The following is a 22,297-nucleotide window of genomic DNA, read 5'->3' on the forward strand; positions in this document are numbered from 1 at the left end:
GTGTTGACTTCATGAGTTTCTATTGAAAAATTGCTTTGTTTCAGTCTGGTGTTAACCCCTACAAGCTGTTTTTAGCATTGCAAAAATAAAAGTAAAAAAAAAATCAAAATACACTTAAAAGTAAGCAGTTGCTTAGTTTAGGTGAATAGCTTTATTAGCACAAGTTCTTTGTAGAATGCATGGTTTGCTTATGCACACAAGTTTATGGCATCTGCATTGTTTAGCCTTTAAGAGTTTAGTGCCTTGAGCAATGCTCCAACAAAGCTGTGTATGCACAGCTGCGCAGCAGCGTGAAAGATACTGCACAATCCTTGCTGCGATAAACAGTGTGTGTGCATGGCTACGCAATTTTGTTTAAAAGGGACTTTGCACTGAAAAAAAAGTGCCCCACACAACTAAATATTAAAGGGAACGCTGGCCACAGGGTGTTTAAATGTTTCAGTATACTAATGACTGGACAAATCATTTGAAATAATTGACTGGAATGTGCCAGTGTAGGCTTACCTCTAGAATCTGAAATCTACTCAATGAATCTTGCCAAAACGGTTACACCATTAACCAAATCTTTGCGAGGCCAGGCAATGATAGATCCCAAACTATTGCTAACAATCCAAGCTAGAATTTCAATTAATGTAATTACCAGAATAATTGAGATTGCCAACCTCCATTTATTTGGGAATGAATACGAGATTTTATCAAACACCAAACTGATATTTAATTGCATTCAAGTCCATTAACAGTTTTGATGAAAATTTCAGATAATCAAAATTCCAACAGTTCCACAGGTTGTAAATTCTTCAGCTCCGACATGGTTGCCTGCTCAGCAAGGATACAGGTCACAACAATCACTAACCCCCACCCCACCCGTCTGCACATAGGTCTTGAGATACAGTGAGTGAGTGGCAGGATGTCGCCTGATGATCTTCTGTTCCAATATTACTAAGATAGTAACATTTCAAAGCTGAATACAAGTCTGTTACATTTCCTATACATAGTATAGACAAATAAATCCGATAGCAGGTCATTTATTCACATGGGACCTGCAAAAATAAAACAAAAATATACGTAAGAAGCAATGCTGGATATTTGGGTGGCAGATGGTGTAAAGGGTTATCATGAGCACCTGATACTGATTTAACTATGATGCAATGTCACATGACTAAGTAACTGAAATCTGGTGGGAAGCAGAAATACAATCTGTGTTGAGTACTGTGATGTACATAGATACCAAATAAACAAGAATGGCTTTTACGAATAACAGTCTATGGTAGCGTTCTTAGGGTACCAGGCAAACCCTGAAGAAAGCCCATCTAGACCCAGAACTCAAGACAAAACATGGTGGCAGCGGAAAGTGCGTAAAAGACCCAAGAAAACCTCAAACTGAAGACTACAGACCTGAGAGACCTCTGAATCCTTGGAAAAGTACAGTAAGAGAAGTGAGGACTCACCAAAAACCAAAAACTTAGAGGGTGCAGCAGAAGTAAAGTCCAGACAGCAGTGATTCTGGATCACAGTCAAACAGCTAAACTTCTGAAGCAGCAACAGATCCAGACCTTAGTTAAGCATGGAGCCTCATTTGCCACTCCCAGAACTGTTGCGAAATGCGGAAGTCTCTCAACGGGCTCAAAATTGTGACAATTGGAGGAAGCGATTCTCCAGATACAGAACAACTTCAGGTTTGCATAATTAGGACCAGAAGGGTCAGGTCAGTACTTTACGCCATAGGGCCAAAGCATACGATGTGACTGCAAGACGGAGTCGATGAGGCTTCGAGCTCAAATGAGGAAGTCCTCCAGGCATTCGGTTCGTATTGTCCTCGAAAAAATTTGATCATTAAGCGAGCAAAATTTAATAAGGGAGACAGCAAAAACTGGGCAAATCCATGGACTCATGCATGAATGACCTGTAGAGACTTGTAGAAAATTGCAACTATGGGATCCTTAGAGATAAATTAATATGTGATGGTACAGTAGTTGGGGTCTTAGATGGAACCCTACCAGATCATTTGCAAACGAGGGAAGATTTAACTCCCACAAAGGCAGTGCAAATAGCACGGAAGTCTGAGCATAGGAAGCAAAACAGGGAAAGTGATGCCCCTTGGAAAAAAATGAGTGAAATCATTCAATATGTCGGACAGAAAAGAGAAAGCGCATTGAACCAAAAGCCCATGAAATTGGGAAAAAAACATGCTAACCGCCATCTTGAGATGCTCCCAGTATAGCGCGGAAACCTGGTATAGCCCGGAAACCCTCCAGAAGTGGAAAGAATGCGCAAGATGGGGAACAGAGTACCAAAACTGTGAAAAGTTAGGACACTTTAACAGTGCCTGCTGATCTAAAATATACGTAGCTCACAGGAAGAAAGAGAAAATAAATGCCTAATCAAATCAAAAAAGTGGAAGAAGTACAGAAAAAAACATAACTTTCTCAGGAAAGTTAAAGAAACAGAAAATAATTATTGCAGCTTTAAATTAGAAGTTGATGGTCACCCCATAGAATTTAGGCTAGATACTGGCACAGGTGTTTCCTGTGGCTTAAAAATGTCACATTGCAGCCATCCTCCATCCAGTTGCAAGGTCCAGGGGGACTACACTGGAAGTAATAGGCCAACACCTGGCGAGGCTAAGATACAAGGATATGGAAATTATTGAACTCCTGTATGTTATATGGAACCTGGAGTCACCATTATTGAGCAGAAAAGCATGTTTGTAGTTGACGCTGATTTACAAAGTTGATGAAATCGCTGATGAGCAGTCCAGTAACATATTCAGAAATGAATTTCCATCCCTATTTTCAGGCTTAGGAAAGCTGAAGACAGAATATCAAGTAACCCTTAGGGCTGATGCCTAGACTAGATTTCTCTTCATAGCAAGGAAGGTTCCTTACCTACTCTTCGACAAAGCCAAGAGGGAGACTGAACAAACGTTACAACAAGGGATCATCTCTCCAGTAACCATGCCGATGAAGTGGTGTTCTGGAATGGTCACAGTACCAAAACCTAATGGTTCAATTAGAATCAGCATTAAACTGTATTAACTCAGTTAAAGAAACCAGTAAAGCACGAGATCCACCCAATGGCACCAGCGGATGAAAGTCTCACTAAATTTGCAAAAGCCACCCTCTTCACGGAACTGGATGCTCGGAGTAGCTTTTGACAGCTGCCACTGGACAAAGAATCCAGATTGTTAACTACTTTTATCAGCCCATTTGATCATTATTATTTTAACAGGTTACCATTCGCAATTGCTTCTGCACTGAGATGTTCCAAAGGCTGGTGTCTCACACCCTGGAAGGAGTAATATGCCATATGGACGATATTCTTGTACACAGTTGATCGAGTGAAGAACATGACCATTGAGTGAGAGCAGTCCTCAAAGTTCTACAAGAAGGCAGTTTGACATTAAACAACAAATGTGAATTTACAAAGCCCATGGTAAAATTCTTAGGCCAGATTGTGCAAGCTTTGGGAATTACTGCTGACCTGAAGAAAACTAAGGTCATTAGAGAGTTTCCACAGCCTAAAAAAATCATAGAATTACAAAGATTCCTTGGGATGGTCAACCAAGTAGGCACGTTCCTATCAATTTGGGCAGAAATCAGCAAGCCGTCACATCAGCAAGGTCAACATTGATGCTGGTATGTGGACCAGCAAAATGCCATTGATAAGATCAAAAATCTCCTAATTTCACCCAAACTTCTAACGCATTATGATTCAGAGCTGAGAACAATTGGAGCAGCTGCAGGCTTGGGTGCAGTACTGTTTCCAGCTCAAAAAGATGAACAAAGGCTAATTTATTACACCTCAAGATCTCTCACAGACAAAGAAAAGGCATGTTCAACCATTGAGAAAGAAGCATCAGCAGCCACATGGGCTTGTGAGAAGTTCTCTGAATATGTTATGGTGTTAAAGTTTAAAATTGAAACTGACCAGAAACCTTTGGTTACTCTTAACCTAAAGAAAATTGCAAAAATGCCCCCTAGAATTCGACATTTTAGACTGAGACTCACGAGATACGATTAAGTAACAGAGTATGTTCAAGGGAAGTACCAGGTGACAGATGCATTGTCAAGAATACCAGTGGAAAGAGTCAAACTGGAAGATTTAAATTTTATTGAGGAAACGGAAGCATATTCTTTGTTCATTTTTAAACACTTACCAGCCAAAGAAAAGACATTACAAGAGCTTGAACAAGCACAATAACAGGATGATGAATGCATCCAAATACAAGCACAAAAAGCAGGATAAACCCAACCCGCCCAATTACCACTCCATCAGTCTACTCTCCATCATCAGCAAAGTGCTGGATGGGGTCATAAACAGTGCTATCAAACGGCACTTGCTTAACAATAACCTGTTCATTGACGCTCTGTTTGGTCACTCATCCTGACCTCATTACAGCCTTGGTTCAAACATGGACAAAAGAGGTGGACTCCAGGGGTGAGGTGAGAGTGACTGCCCTTTACATCAAGGCAGCATTTGATCGAGTGTGGCATCAAGGAGTCCTAGCAAAACTAGAGTCAATGGGAATCGGGGGGAAAACTCTCCATTGGTTGGAGTCATAGCTAGCACAAAGGAAGATGGCTGTGGTTGTTGGAGGTCAATCATCTCAACTCCAGGACATCACTGCAGGAGTTCCTTCAGGTAGTGTCCGAAGCCCAACTATCTTCAGCTGCTTCATCAATGACCTCCCTGTTATCACAAGGTCAGAAGTGGGGATGTTCGCTGATGATTGCACAATGTTCAACACCATTCGCGACTCCTCAGATATTGAAGCAGTCCATGTCCAAATGCAGCAAGACCTGGACAACATCCAGACTTGGACTGATAAGTGGCAAGTAACATTTGCACAACACAAGTGCCAGGCGATGACCATCTCCAACAAGAGAGAGAATCTAACCATTGCCGCTTAACATTCAATGGCATTAGCATTGCTGAATCCCCCAGTAACAACATTCTGCGGGGGGGGTTACCATTGACCAGAAACTGAACTGGACTAGCCATATAAATGCTATGGCTACAGGAGCAGGTCAGAGGCTAGGAATCCTGCAGTGAGTAACTCACCTCCTGACTCCCCAAAGCCTGTCCACCATCTACGAGGCACAAGTCAAGAGTGTGATGGAATACTCACCACTTGTCTGAATGAGTGCAGCTCCAACAACAGTTAAGCTTCACACTATCCAGGATAAAGCAGCCCGCTTGATTGGCACCACATCCACAAACAGTCACTCCCTCCACCACCGCTGCACAGTAGCAGCAGTGTGTGTACCATTTGCAAGATGCACTTGTCCTTCTAGATGGAAGTGGTCGTGGGTTTGGAAGGTGCTGCCTAAGGAGCCTTGGTGAGTTTCTGTGCAGCAGATACATGGGAACACCACCACCTGAAAGTTCCCCTCCAAGCCACCCATCATCCTGATTTGGAAATATATCACCATTCCTTGACTGTTGCTAGGTCAAAATCTTGGAACTCCATCCCTAATAGCACTGAGGGTGTACCTATACCATAGGGACTGTAGCAGTTCCAGAAGGCAGCTCACCACCACCTTCTCAAGGGCAATTAGGGATGGGCAATAAACGCTGGCCTAGCCAGCTACGCCCACATCCCGTAAATGAATTAAAAAAAATATTGCCGGAATGGATACTCGTAACAACCTTGTACTTAGTCAGAGAAAACATCTCTCAATCATCAACGATTTCTTAGTTTTTAACCATAGACATTTCTAAAACAGCTCGACTTGACATTCTCCAAAATATTCAGAAAGGTCACTTGGGAATAGCGAAATACCAAGCAAGAGCCCAGCAGTCAGTCGGGTGGGTCAGGTATCAGTCACTCCATTGAAGAATTAAACACCAATCGCCTTAAGTGTGGAGTGAACAGCCAACAGAGCGAACCACGGGCACCCTCCACTTTTCCTTCGAGGCCACGGCAGCGCCTGGGAATGGATTTATTTGAGTTTAAAGGCAAAGTTTTCATCATTGTCTCTGATTACTACTCTAGGTGGTTTGAAGTGAGTAGACTACATAGTACCAAGGCAGAGGCAGTCATTACATCACCAAGAAGAATCTTCACGACACATAGCATCACGGACATTGTTGTGTCAGACAACCGACCTCAGTTTGCTAACGAGTTATTTCACAACTTTGTGCAGGAATATGGTTTCGTGCATGTGACTAGTTCGCTTAGATATCATTAGCTGAAAGGAGAAGGAGTTTGAACAATCAAGGAATTGATGAAAAACATGATATTAATATAGTCCTTCTTAACTACAGAACCTCACCACTAAAAAACGGGTTCTTGCCACCAGAACTATTGATGGGAAAACGGCAGTGAATACAACTTCCAGCTCTACAACAACCACTACAACCTTACATAACCTCAGATAATTGTGAGAAAGTTAGGAAGCACGAGGAACAATAAAGAGATGGTCAAGCTCAATAATTTCAACTTCAGGCACAGCGCACGAGACTTGAAAATTCTGTAGCCCAGGAAGAGGGTGTGGATATGAGATCAACAGGAAGAAGGCATAGTAACAGAAAGAGCTCCACAACCAAGATCTTATAGAATTGAGACGGATCAGGGAATTATCAGAAGGAACCAAAGAGCCTTGATATCATTGGGAAGGAAACCGATGGAACCTTGGACATACTATTTAGATCCAGATGGAGGCGAGGAATCAGAAACAAGTCGAAACTCCTCAACCACCTAGTGAAAGACACTCCTATTGAATGACTAAAGAGTGCAGTTCATCCTCAACCCCGAAATGAAATCAGGATCAGATCAGGGCGAATGGTCAAGGCACTACTGAGACTAACCCTGTGAAGTTTGAGATTTTGGGGGGTGGAAATGATGTAGGAGGATGTATATGGTTGGAATAAAGACTTGGGGGGAGATGTAGAGTGATGTCACATGAATAAGTAAAGGAATCTAGTGGGAAGCAGAAGTACAACCCCGTGTAGAGTACTGAGATGTACATGGATCTGTAAATAAAAAAGACTGTTTCTTCTGAATAACAGACTATGGTAGCATTCTTAGGGTAACAGGCAAACTCAATTAGACCTCTACCTCAAGTTAAAGCAGATGGGAATCCATATTAAATGGTTAGAGTGACGCATGGAACATGAAAGAGGAGTTTAAAATAAAAATTCTGTCTCAGAATGTGGGTGTAATGGATAAGACAGCCATTCCTTGGCCACCCCAAGTTGTCCTGAGCAGGCAGTTGTTGGTCTTGAACTGATGCATTCTGTGTGGTGTAGGAGCTTGATATATTGAGCGGCCATTTCAAAGTTCACAAGATCAGAAGAAATAGGAGCAGGCCTTTCGGCACCTCGAGTCATCTCCGCCATTCAATAAGATCATGGTTGATCAGGTTGTGGCCTAACTCCACTTTGCTGCTTACCCGCTCCCCCCCACCGTAATCCTTGACTCCTTCAAGATCAAAAATCTAACTCAGTCTTGACCCAGCCTCCATTGCTCTCTGGGGATCATAATTCCAAAGGATTGACCCTCAGAGAGGAAACGCCTCCTCATCTCAGTCTTAAATGCAAGATCCCTTATTTTGAAACCGTGCCTAGTTTTAGATTCCCCCACGAGGAGAAACATCTTCATATCTATGCTGTCAAGCCCCCTCAAAATGTTGTTTCAATATGATCACCCTTTCTAAACTGCAATGAGTATAGGCCCAATCTTTCCTCATAAGACAAACCCTTTATTCCAGAAATCAACCTAGTTAAACTTCCATGAACTGCTCCTAATGAAAGTCTATCCCTCTTCAAATAAGGAGACCAAAACTGTACACAGTACTTTAGGTGCAATCTCACCCATGCCCTGTACAGTTGTGGCAAGGCTTCCTTACTGTTATGCTCCATCCCATCTGCAATAAAGGCCAACATTCTATTTACCTTCCTAATTATTTGCTACACCTTCTTGATAACTTTTTGTGATTCATGTACAGTCACCTGGATCTGTCTGTACTGCAGCATTCTGCAGACACTCTGAATTTAAATAATATTTTATTTTTCTATTTGGCCTCCCAAATTGGACAACCTCACATTTTCCCACATTATACTCATCTGCCAAATTTTTGCCTACTCATCTAACCTATCTATATCACTCTGCAGACTCTTTGTATCCTCCTCACAACTTGCGTTCCTATCTATCTTTCTATTGTAGACACATTTGCTGACGATACAGTCTATCCCTTTATCCAAGTCATTAACATAGATTGCAAATAGTTCAGGCCCCAGTACTGATCCCCAAGGCACTCCGCGTATTAGTTTGCCAAGTTGAAAACGACCCATTCGTCCCAACCCTCTGTTTCCTGTTAGTTATCTAATCCTTTATCCACCCTAAAACATCACCCCAACATGATGCACTCTTATCTTGCGTATTAACCTTTTTTGTGGCACCTTATTGAATGCCTTTTGGAAATCCAAAAACACATCTACTGGTTCCCTTTTATCCACCTCGCTTGCTACATCCTCCAAGAACGCTAATAAATTTGTCAATAGATTTCCCATTCATAAAATCATACTGACTCTACTTGATTGTATTACGATTTTCTAAATGTCCAGCTATTACCTCCTTACTAATGGATTCTTGCAGTTTCCCAATGACAGATATTAGACTAACTGGCCTATAGTTTCCTGCTTTCTGCCTCTTTCCTTTCTTGAATAGAGGTGTTCCATTTGCAGTTTTCCAATCTGCTAGGACCTTTCAAGAATCTAGGGAACTTTGGAAGATTACAACCAACACATCGACTATTTCTGCAGCCACTTCTTTTAAGGCCCTAGGACACAGGCCATCAGATCCAGGGCACTTTAGCTCCATTCGTTTTTGCAGTACTTTTTCTCTAGTAACCGTAATTATTTTAAGTTCCTCCCTCCCATCTGCCTCTTGATCTTCTAGTATTCTTGGGGTGCTTTCTGTATCTTCTACTGTGAAGAGAAATACAAAATACTTGTTCAAAGTCTCTGCCATTTCCTTGCTTCCCATTAGTAATTCCTCAGTCTCGTACTGTAAGGGTCCAACGTTTGCATTAGCTACTCTTTTCCTTTTTATATACTTGCCGGAGTTTTTATGTTCCTTGCTAGTTTTCTCTCATACTCTAATTTCTTCAAGATCAAAAATCTAACTCAGTCTTGACCCAGCCTCCATTGCTCTCTGGGGATCATAATTCCAAAGGATTGACCCTCAGAGAGGAAACGCCTCCCCATCTCAGTCTTAAATGCAAGATCCTTTATTTTGAAACCATGCCTAGTTTTAGATTCCCCTACGAGAAACATCTTCATAATTTTTTGTCATCCCTTGCTAGTTTCTAAAATTTGCTGAATCTTTTGACCTACCACTGATCTACACAGCACTGTACATCTTTTTTTCAATTTGATATAATCCTTAACTTCCTTAGTTAGCCAGGATGATGTATCTTTCTCATAGAACTTTCTATCTCAATGGAATATATCTCTGTTAGAGTTATTAAATATCTCTGAATCACAGAATTGTTAAAGCACAGGAGGCCATTCTGCCCATCAAGTCTGTGGGTGCCCAGAAATGAACATAACACTCCACTCAACCAGCATTTCATAAAGATTCGGCAGAACTTCCTTCATTTTGTACTCTATTTTTCTATTAATAAAGTCAATGACCCATAAGCTTTTTTTAAAAAAGTAACAACCTTCTCAACTTGCCCTGCAACCTTCAAAGATTGGTGTACTTAGGCCCCCAGGATTTCATTCCTGCACCCCCTTTAAAATTGTACTATTTAGTTCACATTGTTGCATGTCATTTCCTTCCAAATGCATAACTTATGCTTCTCAGCCATTCATTTGCCCACTTCTTCAGTATATTTATGTCCCTCTGAAGTAATACAGTCCTTTTGGCAAAGAAGCAGGCCATTTGGCCAATTGAGTCCATGTTGGTTCTCTATAGAGCAATCCAGTCAGTCCTATTCCCCTGCTCGATCTCTGTAGCCCTGCAAGTTTATTTCCCTCAAATGCCCATCTAATTCCCTTTTGAAATCACTGATTATCTCTGCTTCCACCATACTCGCAGGCAGCGAGTTCCAGGTCATTACTACTCACTGTGTAAAGAAGTTTTTCCACACAGCCCCTCACTGCATTCTCTTGTCCAAAACCTTATATCCAAGTCTCCCCCTAGTCCTTGCATGCTTAGTTAATGTGAACAGCTTTTCTCTGTCCACCATATATAAACCTGTCATAATTTTATACATCACGATCAAAATCTCCCCTCAATCTCTTTTGCTCCAAGGAGAATAGCCCCAGCGTCTTCAACCTAAACTTGCAGCTAAACTCCCTCATGCCTGGAACCGTTCTGGTAAATCTCCTATGCACGCTCTCAAGGATCCCCAAATCCTTCCTAAAGCATGGTGGCCAGAACTGGGTGCCATCACTTTAGTTGTGGCCTAACCAGAGCATTATAAGGTTTCAACCTAACCTCCCTGCTTTTGTACTCAATGTTTGAAGCCCTAGATCCTATATGCTTTGCTAAGTAGTCAATCAATAAGTTCTGCCAACTTCAAAGGTCCATGCACATGAATTCCCAGGTCCCTTTGTCACTGCACACTCTTTAGAACCATTAAGTTTATATTGCCTCTCCCAATCCCATTTGTTTAAATGCATCACTTTATGCCATTCCATATTAAATTCTATCTGCCACTTGTCTGCCTATTTTACTGTCTTATCTATGTCCTGTTGTAGTCAATCAATTTTCTCACTGTTTGTCAGATCCCCAAGTTTGGTATAATCAGCAAATTTTGGAATGTTACTGTGTATTCCGATATCCTATATATATATATATATATTAATTCGCTGTTTTATGTCCTCAGGCCAATTCTTTTTTTATCCAAGCTGACACTGACCCTCCCACTGAGCCTCAATTTACTTTTTATGTATACTTTGTTAATCACTTTCTTAAAATCTATAGACATCATCCATTGCATTCCTTTCATCAACCTTCTCTGTTACTTATCAAATAATTCAGTCAGTACAAGTCTGTTACTATCCTCCTGTTTACTACATTTACAAGTTTTGGGTCACCTGCAAACCTTGAAATTAACACCTTCGGTCTATCCGCAAGCATGACCCAGACCTCCCTGTCGCTTGCCATTTTAACACTCCACTCTGCTCTCTTGCCCACATGTCCGTCCTTGGCCTGCTGCATTGTTCCAGTGAAGCTCAACGCAAACTGGAGGAACAGCACCTCATCTTCCGACTAGGCACTTTACAGCCTTCCGGACTGAATATTGAGTTCAACAATTTTAGATCATGAACTCTCTCCTCCATCCCCACCCCCTTTCCTAATTCCCCCCCCTTTTTTTCCCAATAATTTATATAGATTTTTCTTTTCCCACCTATTTCCATTATTTTTAAATGTATTTCCATCCATTGTTTTAACTCTACCTTTTGGCCTTTTTTGATTCCTTCCCCCCACCCCACCCCCACTAGGTCTATCTGTACCTTGCTCGTCCTGCTTTCTACCCTTAATTAGCACATTCCTTAGATAATATCACCACCTTCAACAGCTCTTTGTCCCTTTGTCTGTGACATCTTTGTTTATCTCCACCTATCACTGGCCCTCTATCCAGCTCTACTTGTCCCACCCCCTCCTTAAACCAGCTTATATTTTACCTCTTCTCTATTTTCACTTAGTTCTGTTGAAGAGTCATTCGGACTCGAAACATTAACTGTGTCCCTCTCCACAGATGCTGCCAAACCTGCTGAGTTTTTCCAGGTATTTTTGTTTTTGCCTTGAAATTAAGACCTGTATACCCAATTCCAGGTCATGAATAAATATCATTAGTCCCAACTCCATTCCCCAGGGAACATCGCTCCACATTTCTTACCCGTCTGAAAAATAAGGGCTTATCATTATTTTCTGCTTTCAATTGCTTAGCTAATTTCATACCTAGGCAGTCAGTATCCCTTTAACCTCCTGGGCTTGAATCAGCATAAGCACCAAGCCCCTGGAGGTGTTAGAACCTGCCCGTTTACCTTTAATTGAGTTGCCGAATAAGTTTGTTGATTCCTTCTCCACGGTTCCCTGTCGCTCCGAAATCATTGAGAAATCCCACTTTGTTCCTTGCTGCATGTCGAGCTACTGACAGCCTGAAGGGCCAGAGGAAGTTGCTGGCCTCCTTGAAGAATTTTCCCACACAGTAGATTTCATGTATCAGGTCCTCAAGGCAGATCATTCCCCATTTTCCTGTAAACAAAAGTAGGCCAATAAAACTCTGCAAATGGAGGGTCCCAGTGTGACTGCCACTTGTTTAAGGTAGGAGAGCATGTATTGGCCTAAAAATGCAGACACTGCTTTCAGGAGTGGTGGACAAAGGAGAAAACAAACTGAAAAGTCTCCAGTGAAGACATTAGTTCCAAACTAACAGCTTCCCATAGTATCCGATTGTTTTGGTCTCATCTTAATTTATAAACCTTCTTCTCATTCTTCCAACCAATTTACTTCGTCAATTTTCTCACTTATACCCTCAAACTCCATGAAGACATTTATTTCTGGGGTAGTTCAGAATCACTACAGTGCAGGAGGCGGCTATTCAGCCCATTGTGTCTGCACCAGCTCTCCGAATCAGCAGTTCACCTAGCGCCAGTGACCCACCTCCCCATAACCCTGCACATTCTTCCTTTTTAGATAGCAATCTAATTCCCTTTTGAATGCCTCAATTCTGAGGCAGTGCATTCCAGATCCTAACCATACTCTGCGTGAAACCTCATGTCACTATTGCTTTTTTAACCGATTACCTTAAATCTGTGCCCTCTTGTTCTCGAACCTTTCCGAAGAGGAGTTAATTTGGACTTGAAACATTAACTCTGTTTCTCTCTCCACAGACGCTGCCAGACTTGCTGAGTTGTTCCAGCACTTTTTGTTTTTATTTCAGTTATTCCAGTTTGTTGTGAATCACAACAGAGCCTGATCCCATTCTCAGCCAGTGTCTGAGTACATGCAGAGAATGACACAGTGCAGGAAGCAGCCATTGAGCCCACTCTGTCAGTACCAGCTCTATGGCAGACTATCCAATTAGTCCCATACTCCTGCTCCTTCCCCATATCCCTGTAATTTTCTTTCCTTCTAATATTTATCAATTCTCTTTTGAAAGATCGAATCTGCTTCCACCACCCTTTCAGGCCGTGCAGTCCAGACAATAGCCCACTCCATTAAAAAAAGTTTCCTCATGTCGCCTCTGGTGCAGGCAAGTCAGCGTGTATTTGTGTTGGTCCCAAGCCCGGGTAAATGGGGAGGACTAGCAGCAGGAAGGGCATCCTGCTGTAAAACCCAAATGATTGCTGATATAAATGGAAATGACACCCATGTTAGGGCTTATCCTGCAAGCCACACACAGGGTCCCTGCCTGAACCTGGTAAGGAACAGACAAGAATGGCCAAAGGAGAGAGCCTGAAGCAGAGGTGAAAAGATGACAAAATTCAAAACTAGCAAGTCAAAATGTCGATGTCCAACAGGGAGAAGCAGCGAAGTAACTAAACTGCTGGGATTTAAAAAAAATCTTTCATGCAATGTGGGCATCGCTAGCGAGGCCAGCATTTGTTGTCCAACCCTATTTGCCCTTGAACTGAGTGGCTTGCTAGGCCATTTCAGAGGGCAGTTAAGAGTCAATCACATTGCTGTGGGTCTGGAGTCTCATGGAGGCCAGACTAGGTAAGGACAGCAGATTTCCTTCCCGAGAGGACATTAGTGAAACAGAAGGGATTTTATAACAATCTGCTGCTTTGGTAGAATTTGAACCTGTGTCCCCAGGGCATCTGGATTACTAATCCAGGGACATTACCACTACACCACTGTCTTCCCTACTAGAAAAGGAATACAAATCATAGTCTTCCAGGAAAACAGTGAAAGGGCAGCAAAGCAAGAAAAATTGGTAGTAGGTATAAACTTTATTACAATGGACAGGATGGGAGGAGAAATGGTATTGTAAGCAAGGAAATGAAGGACAAGGTGCTGGAAGTGGACAGAGTCAAAGTAAAGCGAAAAATCGAAGCTGAAATGCTAATTAGTTATTATGTGCCACAGAGTGGGCATGGGTCAGAGGAGGAAAAAGAATTCTGGGAATAGACGGACAACACAATTGAAATACCAAGCAGTGATAGGCTGGTGTTGGCAGATGACCCAATTGGGCACGAGGAGAGAAAGAGTGGGAGACAAGGTTATCCATGGTGGACAGGGTCTTGGAGATATAAATAAAGAAGGAGCCAAAATTCTGGACTTTGCCATGTCATACCAACAGGTAATACTAAACACCTCCCACCAGAAATGTAGGAACCACCTTATAACCTACAAGAGTGGTTTTTGAGAAACATTGCTGGACTACATCGTGGTAGAAAAGAATATGCAAAGGAAGCAAAGAACTTCCCAAGTGCAGCATTGAGCATCCAACAGAGTGCTGATGGCAGGGCTGATTTTTAAAAATTTGTTCATGGCATGTGGGCATCGCTGACTAGCAGCATTTATTGCTCATCCCTAATTGCCAGGTTGTAGTGGTGAGCTGCCTTCTCGAACCGCTGCAGTCCATGTGGTGTAGGTACACCCACAGTGCTGTTAGGGAGGGAGCTCCAGGATTTTGACCCAGCATCAGTGAAGGAAAGGCGATATATTTTCAAGTCAGGATGGTGTGTGGCTTGGAGGGGAACTTGCATCTGGTGGTACTCCAATGCATCTGCTGCACTTGTCCTTCTAGGTGATAGAGGTTGTGGGTTTGGGAGATGCTGTCGAAGGAACCTTGGTGAGTTCCTGCAGTGCATCTTGTAGATGATACAGACTGCTGCCACTATGCATCGGTGATGGAGGGAGTGAATGTTGATGGTGGTGCATGACATGCCAATCAAGCGGGCTACTTTGTCCTGGATGGTGTCCAGCTTTTTGTGTGTTGCTGGAGCTGCACTCATCCAGGCAGATGGAGAGTATTCATCACACTCCTGATTTGTGCCTTGTAGAGATGGTGGACAGGCTTTGGGGAGTCAGATGGTGAGTTACTACCTGCAGAATTTCCAGGCTCTGACCTGCTCTTGCAGCCACAGTATTTATATGGTTGGTCCGGTTCCGTTTCTGTCAATGGTAAGCCCCAGGATTTTGATAGCGGGGGATTCAGTGATGGTAATGCCATTGAATGTCACGGAGAGATGGCTAGATTCTCTCTTGTTAGAGATGAACATTTCCTGGCACTCGTGTGGCACGAATGTTACTTCCCACTTATCAGCCCAATCCTGGATATTGTCCAGGTCTTGCTGCATTTGGACATGGACTGATTCAGTCTCTGAGGAGTAGCAAATGATGCTGAAATTGTGCAATCATCAGCGAACATCCCCACTTCTGACCTTATGATGGAAGCAGCTGAAGGTGGTTGGGCCTAGGACAATACCCTAAGGAACTCCTGCAGCAATGTCGCAGGACTGAGATGATTGCCCTCCTGCAATCACAAACATCTTTGTACTAAGTATGACTCCAGCCAGTGGACAGATTTCCCTGATTCCCATTGACTTCAGTTTTGCTAGGGCTCCATGATGCCACACTCGGTCAAATGCTATCTTGATGTCAAGGGCAGTCACTCTCACCTCAGATCTTAAGCTCAGCTCTATGGGCAAAGGCTATAGTGAGGTCAGCAGTGGCCTGGTCCTGGTGGAACCCAAACTGAGCTCAGTGAGCAGGTTATTGCTGAGTTAGTGCTGCTTGTGAGCACTTTCGATGACATCTTCAATCATTTTGCTGATGAGAGTAGACTGATGGGGCAGTAATTGGCTGGGTTGGATTTGTCCTCTTTTTTTTTGTGGACATGACATGCCTGGCCAATTCTCCATATTGCTGGGTAGATGCCAGTGTTGAAGCTGGAACAGCTTGACTAAGGGCGCGGCTAGTTCTGGAGCACAGGTCTTCAGTACTATTGCTGGAACATTATCAGAGCCCAAAGCCTTTGCAGTATCTAGTGCCTTTAGTCATTTATTAATATGACTTGGAGTGAATCGAATTGGCTGAAGACTGGCATCTGTGATGCCGAAGACCTTAGGATTTCAAAGAAAACAAACGGCAAGAGGTAGACAGAACTTCCATGTATTGGAAGCTCAAAGTTCTGCAAGTGAAAAGAAATTGAGACAGCATATAGAGAGACAACTAAGAGTAATAGAAGTTACCACAGATACTGTGGAAGATTGGTAGAACTCGACAGCAGGAGTGATGAGGAAAACTGGTAAAAAAACTGTGAAAATTCAAAAGGGAGAAGAAAGGCTGAGAAGGAACTTGAATGAAAGTGCAGTAAAAAAAGAGGAACTGTTAAAGAAGTGGAAACAGTGAGGGCTCAAAGAATATAATGAATGGTACAAGGCAGAAAAAGAAATGCAAACAAAATGATTGCTGGAGTAACGTCCCTGGCCATGGAAGAAATATATGAAAGTCTGAATACTGAAGAGGTGCAAAAAGGTATCCTCAGAATAGCAGCTGCCAGAAATAGGTTAACAAAAGATTGGAGTATCTATCAAGGATGCAGGTGGAGTAACCTTAAAGTATTGAGCCAATAACTGGCTTATGAATGAAAAAAAACCAAGAGCAAAGACAGAAGAGATAACCGAAAATCAAGGAAAGACAACTGGCATCAAACTGGAAGAAATCAGAATAGCACTGGAAGGAATGAAAAATGTTCAAGAGTAGGGTTGGTTGAGATACTAGCAGAAGAACAGACCTGCCTAGGTGAATATGGGGTCCAGGTACTGAACAAGCTACTGAATTGTGTTATAAGAGAAAGTCCCAACGGCATGGAGGCAAAGCATCAATATTCAAAGGAAAAGGAGATATTCAGGATTGCAAAACATACTGAGGAATTAAACTCCTTCCATACATCTTCAAGACATGAGAGACATAGGCCAGAGACTGAGAAAAATAGAGGAAATCCATGAAGGTCAGTTTGGATTCATGCCTGGGAGGAGCACTGTCAATGCCATTTTTTGTTTTGAGACAAGTGATGGAGAAATATCGGGAAGACAAAATCAACATGAAGATTGTATTTGACGATCCAGAGAAGGCTTGAGGTAACTAGGGAGAAAGTCTGGAGATGTGCTAGAGTTTGTGGAGTCTCTGAGAAGTACGTACGACTATTTATTACAGGACATGTACAAAGACTGCCAGACAACAATTTCAAGCAGTGTGGGGGAAGGGTGAGAGTTTTGAAGACAAAGCTGGATTGAGCCAAGGATCGGCACTGTGCCCCTTCCTCTTCCTGATTATCATGGATGTTCTAACTAAGCAACTGGAGGACGGGTGACAAGGGAGCAGGAGGGGGTGAGGAGGGACAAAGGGAGGAGGATGGAGGGAGGGAGGAGGAAGAGAGGATGATGGAGAGGGGTGGGTGTGGGTAGGAGGAAGGGAGGGAGGGGGGGGCGAAGAGAAAGGAGGGTTCTGATTCCTGTACATAACACACTCAGGACCCTCTGTTCTTGCATCCCCTTTAGAATTTTACCTGGCCTCATTCTTTCTACCAAAACATATCTCTTTAAACTTATGTTAAATTTCATCTGTCACATGCCTGCCCATTTTAAGTCTATATCCCCCTGAAGACTGCAACTATCAGGGACAGGAATGGCAGCTCAACATTCCTGTTTACAGGGATTTCAGACAAGATAGAAAGTAGGATAAAAAGAGAGGAAGTGGTGGCAATTTTGGTTAGAGAAGCAATTACAGCTGTGAGCAGGGATGACATGTTCGAAGGATCAAAGAGCAAAAAAGGGGCAGTCTTACTACTGGTAGTGTACTTGTCATGAAGCTATTAATGTATGTAATATGATTTGAAAATATTTTTCTTTTAAAATAGAGGTTTAGTCTGTGGGTGTGTCTTATTTGGATTAAAGCCAATTAGTTTGGGTGCTTTGATGTGTACTAGTTTTGATATGTAAGAGAGATAGTGTGCATTTGCATTTTTTGAATAGAGCATTCAAGAAGTGGGGTGAAAACTGACACCTATCTAGCAGATACCAAGCAATATGTTTATACGACTAATAAAATTGGTACTATGAAAGGGGTTTTATTGTTAGAAGAGGCTGGTGATACAATGAGAATTTACATTCAATGGGTGGTAGTAGGTCTAACTTCAGCAGTTTTCGGGTGTGCAGAGCAGAGGCAATGTGAGATCAAAAGGTAGCTGTAAGCCTCCAACTGTCTCCACAGGAACCAAAGTGAAAACAATCTCATTTTGAATTTGTAAGGTGAAAATACTTTGTCTGGTGTCTGGTTAAGTCTATGGGTTGCTGTTGCCTTAATGGAGATTAGTTTGGGAATTTGTTGAAAGTTATGATAGTAGTAATTTGTAGTCATGTGTATATATATTTTAATGTGTAAATTAATAAAATGTTTCATTTAGTTTAGTGTAAAACCTCAAGAACTGGTGGTCTGATTGCTGAATTTAGTCACATCTCAAACATAACACTTAAAATTATAGGTTATGACAGTTGTTTAAAGTTTCACTCTGGAATTTTTAAATAGCTCCGCTTTACCAACTGTATTGGTCATAACAGTGCTATAGACTCCCAAACAGAGGGAAATAGAAGAGCAAATATGTTGGTAAATCTCTGAGAAGCGCAAAAATAATAGGACAGTCATAGTAAGGGATTTTAACTACTCGAATATTAACTGGGATAGTTTGTGTGTGAAAGGAATGGAGGGAACAGAATTCTTAAGGTGCATTCAGGAGAACTTTTTTGGCCAATATGTAGCAAGTCCAACAAGAGAGGGTGTGGTTCTGGACTTAGTATCTGGAAATGAAGCTGGGCAGGTGGAAGGAGTGACAGTGGGAGAGCATTTTGGTATTAGTGATCATAATTCAGTCAGATTTAACATAATTATGGAAAAGGACAAAGTTAGAACAGGAGTTAAAATTCTAAATTGGGGCAAGGCCAATTTAACTAAGCTGAGGAGTGATTTAGCAAAATCACAAAATTCAAACTGGAAACAACTACTTGAAGGTAAATCAGTATCAGAGCAGTGGGAGGCATCCAAAGGGGAAATTCATAGGGTTCAGGGTAAACATGTTCCCACAAAGAAAAAGCATGGGATGGCCAAACCTAGAACCCCCTGGATGTCAAGGAGCTTACAAGGTAAGATAAGGTAGAAAAGGAAAGCTTATGCCAGACACCGAGAACTCAATACTACAGAAAGATGTTTTATCAATATATTAAAATTAAGAGGATAACCTAAGAGTAGGGCCCATAAAAGACCAACAAGGTAACCTGTGGGTGGAGGTGCGGGGTATGCATATGGCTTTTAATTAATACTTTCCGTCTGTCTTCACAAAAGAGGGGGCATTGTAGTTAAGGAGCAGGAGTGTGAATTATTGGATGTGATAAACACAGGGAGGAGGTATTAAGGGGATCAGCATCCTTGAAAGTGGATAACACACCAGGGCTGGATGAAACGTACCCCACGCTGTTAAAGAAAGCCAGAGAGGAAACAGCGGAGGGGCTGACCATCATTTCCCAATCCTCCCTGGATACAGGTCAGGTGTGTTAGAAAGTAGAGATAGTTTAAGTTATATTGGTATTTGTGGGTGTTAGAAATGAGTTTTAATTTTAATGTTTAAGTTTGATTTGTATTTCTGTATCTGTGTGTTAAGAAAAGGTCAAGTTGAGTTTTAGTTTCACTGCATTTATAATGAGAGTTTACAACTGTAAGAGAAGTTAAGCAAACACAAGAACATAAGAATTGGAGCAGGAATAGGCAATTCAGCCCCTCGAGCCTGCCCCGCCATTCATTATGATCATGGCTGACCTCATTTCGGCCTCAACTCCAATTTCCCGCCCTCTTCCCATAACCTTTCAACTCTTTAGTAATTAAAAATCTGTTTATCTCCTCCTTAAAATTATTCAGTGTCTCGGCATCCACTGCACTCTGAGGTAGTGAATTCCACAGATTCACGACCCTTTGAGAAAAGTAATTCCTCCTCGTCTCTGATTTAAATCTACCACCCCTTAGCCTAAAACTATGCCCTCTCGTTCTAGAATGCCCCACAAGGGGAAACATCCGCTCCATATCTACTTTGTCTATCCCTCTTAGCATCTTATATACTCAATTATATCTCCTCTCATCCTTCTAAACTCTAGCGAGTATAGGCCTAAACTACTCAATCTCTCCTCATAAGACAAGCCCCGCATCTCTGGAATCAATCTAGTGAACCTCCTCTGAACCACCTCCAATGCAACTACATCCTTTCTCAAGTACTCCAGGTGCGGTCTCACCAATGCCTTGTACAGTTGCAACACTTCCCTATTTTTATACTCTATTCCTTTTGCAATAAATGCCAAAATTCCATTTGCCTTCCTTATTACCTGCTGTACCTGCATACTAGCTTTCAGCGATTCATGCACGAGGACACCCAGATCCCTCTGCACTGAAGCATTCTGAAGTTTCTCTCCATTTAAATAATAAGGTGCCTTTTTATTCTTCCGACCAAAATGGATAACCTCACACTTATCCACGTTAAACTCCATCTGCCAAATTTTGGCCCATTCACCTAACCTGTCCATATCCATTTGTAAATTTCTTACTTCTTCATTGCAACTTACTTTCCCACCTATTTTGGTGTCATCTGAAAATTTAGCTATAGTACCTTCTATCCCTGAATCCAAGTCATTAATATAGATTGTAAATAGTTGGGGCCCAAGGACCGAACCCTGTGGCACCCCACTAGTTACAGCTTGCCATCCAGAAAAATACCCATTTATCCCGACTCTCTGCTTTCTGTTGGTTAGCCAATCCTCTATCCAAGCTAATATATTACCCCTAACTCCATGTGATCTTATCTTGCGTATTAATCTTTTGTGCGGCACCTTATCAAAAACCTTCTGGAAGTCCAGATATATTACATCTACAGGATCCCCATTATCCACTTTGCTTGTCACACCTTCAAAGAACTCTAGCAAATTAGTCAAAGACTGGACTGTTGCCTATCAACAGAGATCCAGAGAGGCAAGTCCCTCCCACAGACACACACAGAAGAAACTAGTAACAGCAGTTTGATTTGGAAGCTGTATGAGTTCAGCTGGTTTTGAAGACAGCTGCCAAGCAGAAACAGTCTAGAAGGGGCAGATAGCCAGTCCCAAGATAAAGTTAGTTGAATGTAGCTGCCAGAGAGAGACTGGAGCAAACGGGACAGATAGCCAGTCCCAAAGCAAAAGAAGGAAGTCCCCAAATCCAGGGGAGTGAAACAGGGGAAAGTCCCAAGAAGACCTTCTAGTCAAAGGAAGGACAGGAGCCTGGGAAAGGTCCTGTTCTGTGGAAGTGAAAGTAAGGAGCAGAGAGGAAGGCTCCAAGCAAGCAGATTTAAAGCGACGGGCCAGAAAATCCAAAGAGACAACTAAAGGTTTGTAACTTTTGCTAAGGGCACGGGAAGCAGTGGTGTACTACTGACCGCTTAGTCGGTGAGAGGGAGCGCGTGGAAGAAAGCTTGGATGCATGTGGTGATCCAGGGGAGAGGAACATTGGAAGGCAAGTTCAAAACCGTGGAGGTGAACCCTTGCGGAAGGCGCCTGAAAGAAAGTGTCAGTTTGGGAGAAGGTTCTTGGAAGAGTGGTAATTGGAAACCCCCGTGTTAAAGACGGAGTTCAGTGAGACTGATTGGCTCACTGAGAGTTGAAGGGAGATCCATAGCATCTGGTTGAGGTGGCATCTGTCACTTGGTTTCAGAGTGTGGTGTGCCTGACCACAGGTCACCAATTGGTTTAAATGGATTGTACTTACTGTGAACACTGCAGTACAAGATACCTTTTGTAACTTGTATTATCCTTACAAATCTGTATATATCGGTAAAGGTATAGTTGTGGGTGGAGTATTGTAATATAGGTCATCTTTTCCTGTTTAATAAATGTTTTATGCTTTTGTTAAAAGTTTATTAGCTGACTCCAGTGGCTCTGTTCAGTAGCCCCTCTCCACCTATCTAAACAAACAAATAAAAGTTAGGATCTATCAAGCTGGGTTCCACCCTGGGATCAGACTCGTCCAGTGGTTAGGTGGGATCACAACAGGTGCCAAAGGATTGGAGGTCTGCTAATTTCGTACCTTTCTTTAAAAAGGGAGCGAGGGATAGACGGAATAATTATAGGCCAGTCAGTCTGGCCTCGGTGGTGGGCAATTATTGGAATCAACTCTGAGGGGCAGGATAAACTGTCACTTAGAAAGGCACAGTTTAATCAGCAACAGGCAGCATGGATTTGTTAAGGGGAAGTCATCCGACTAATTGGATTGAATTTTTTGAGGAAGTAACAGAAGGATTAATGAGGGTAGTGCAGT

At 42.3% G+C, this 22,297-nt stretch overlaps 1 protein-coding gene across 1 annotated transcript in view; it reads right to left on the reverse strand.

Moving 5' to 3' along the window:
• Nucleotides 1-648: 648 nt before the first annotated feature.
• LOC144673038 (large ribosomal subunit protein uL30-like 1) overlaps nucleotides 649-22,297 on the reverse strand; it is a 53,830-nt gene continuing 32,181 nt past the window's right edge. Inside the window, exons 4-5 of the mRNA XM_078535033.1 lie at nucleotides 12,004-12,214; nucleotides 649-1,040 (exon numbers count right to left, since the gene is read on the reverse strand). Coding sequence (XP_078391159.1) covers nucleotides 12,006-12,214 — 209 coding nt within the window. The 3' untranslated portion in view covers nucleotides 649-1,040; nucleotides 12,004-12,005. The remainder of the gene's footprint in view (nucleotides 1,041-12,003; nucleotides 12,215-22,297) is intronic.

This window comes from Cetorhinus maximus, unplaced genomic scaffold, assembly GCF_964194155.1.
Source record: "Cetorhinus maximus unplaced genomic scaffold, sCetMax3.hap1.1 HAP1_SCAFFOLD_214, whole genome shotgun sequence".
NCBI classification, from domain to species: Eukaryota; Metazoa; Chordata; class Chondrichthyes; order Lamniformes; family Cetorhinidae; genus Cetorhinus; species Cetorhinus maximus.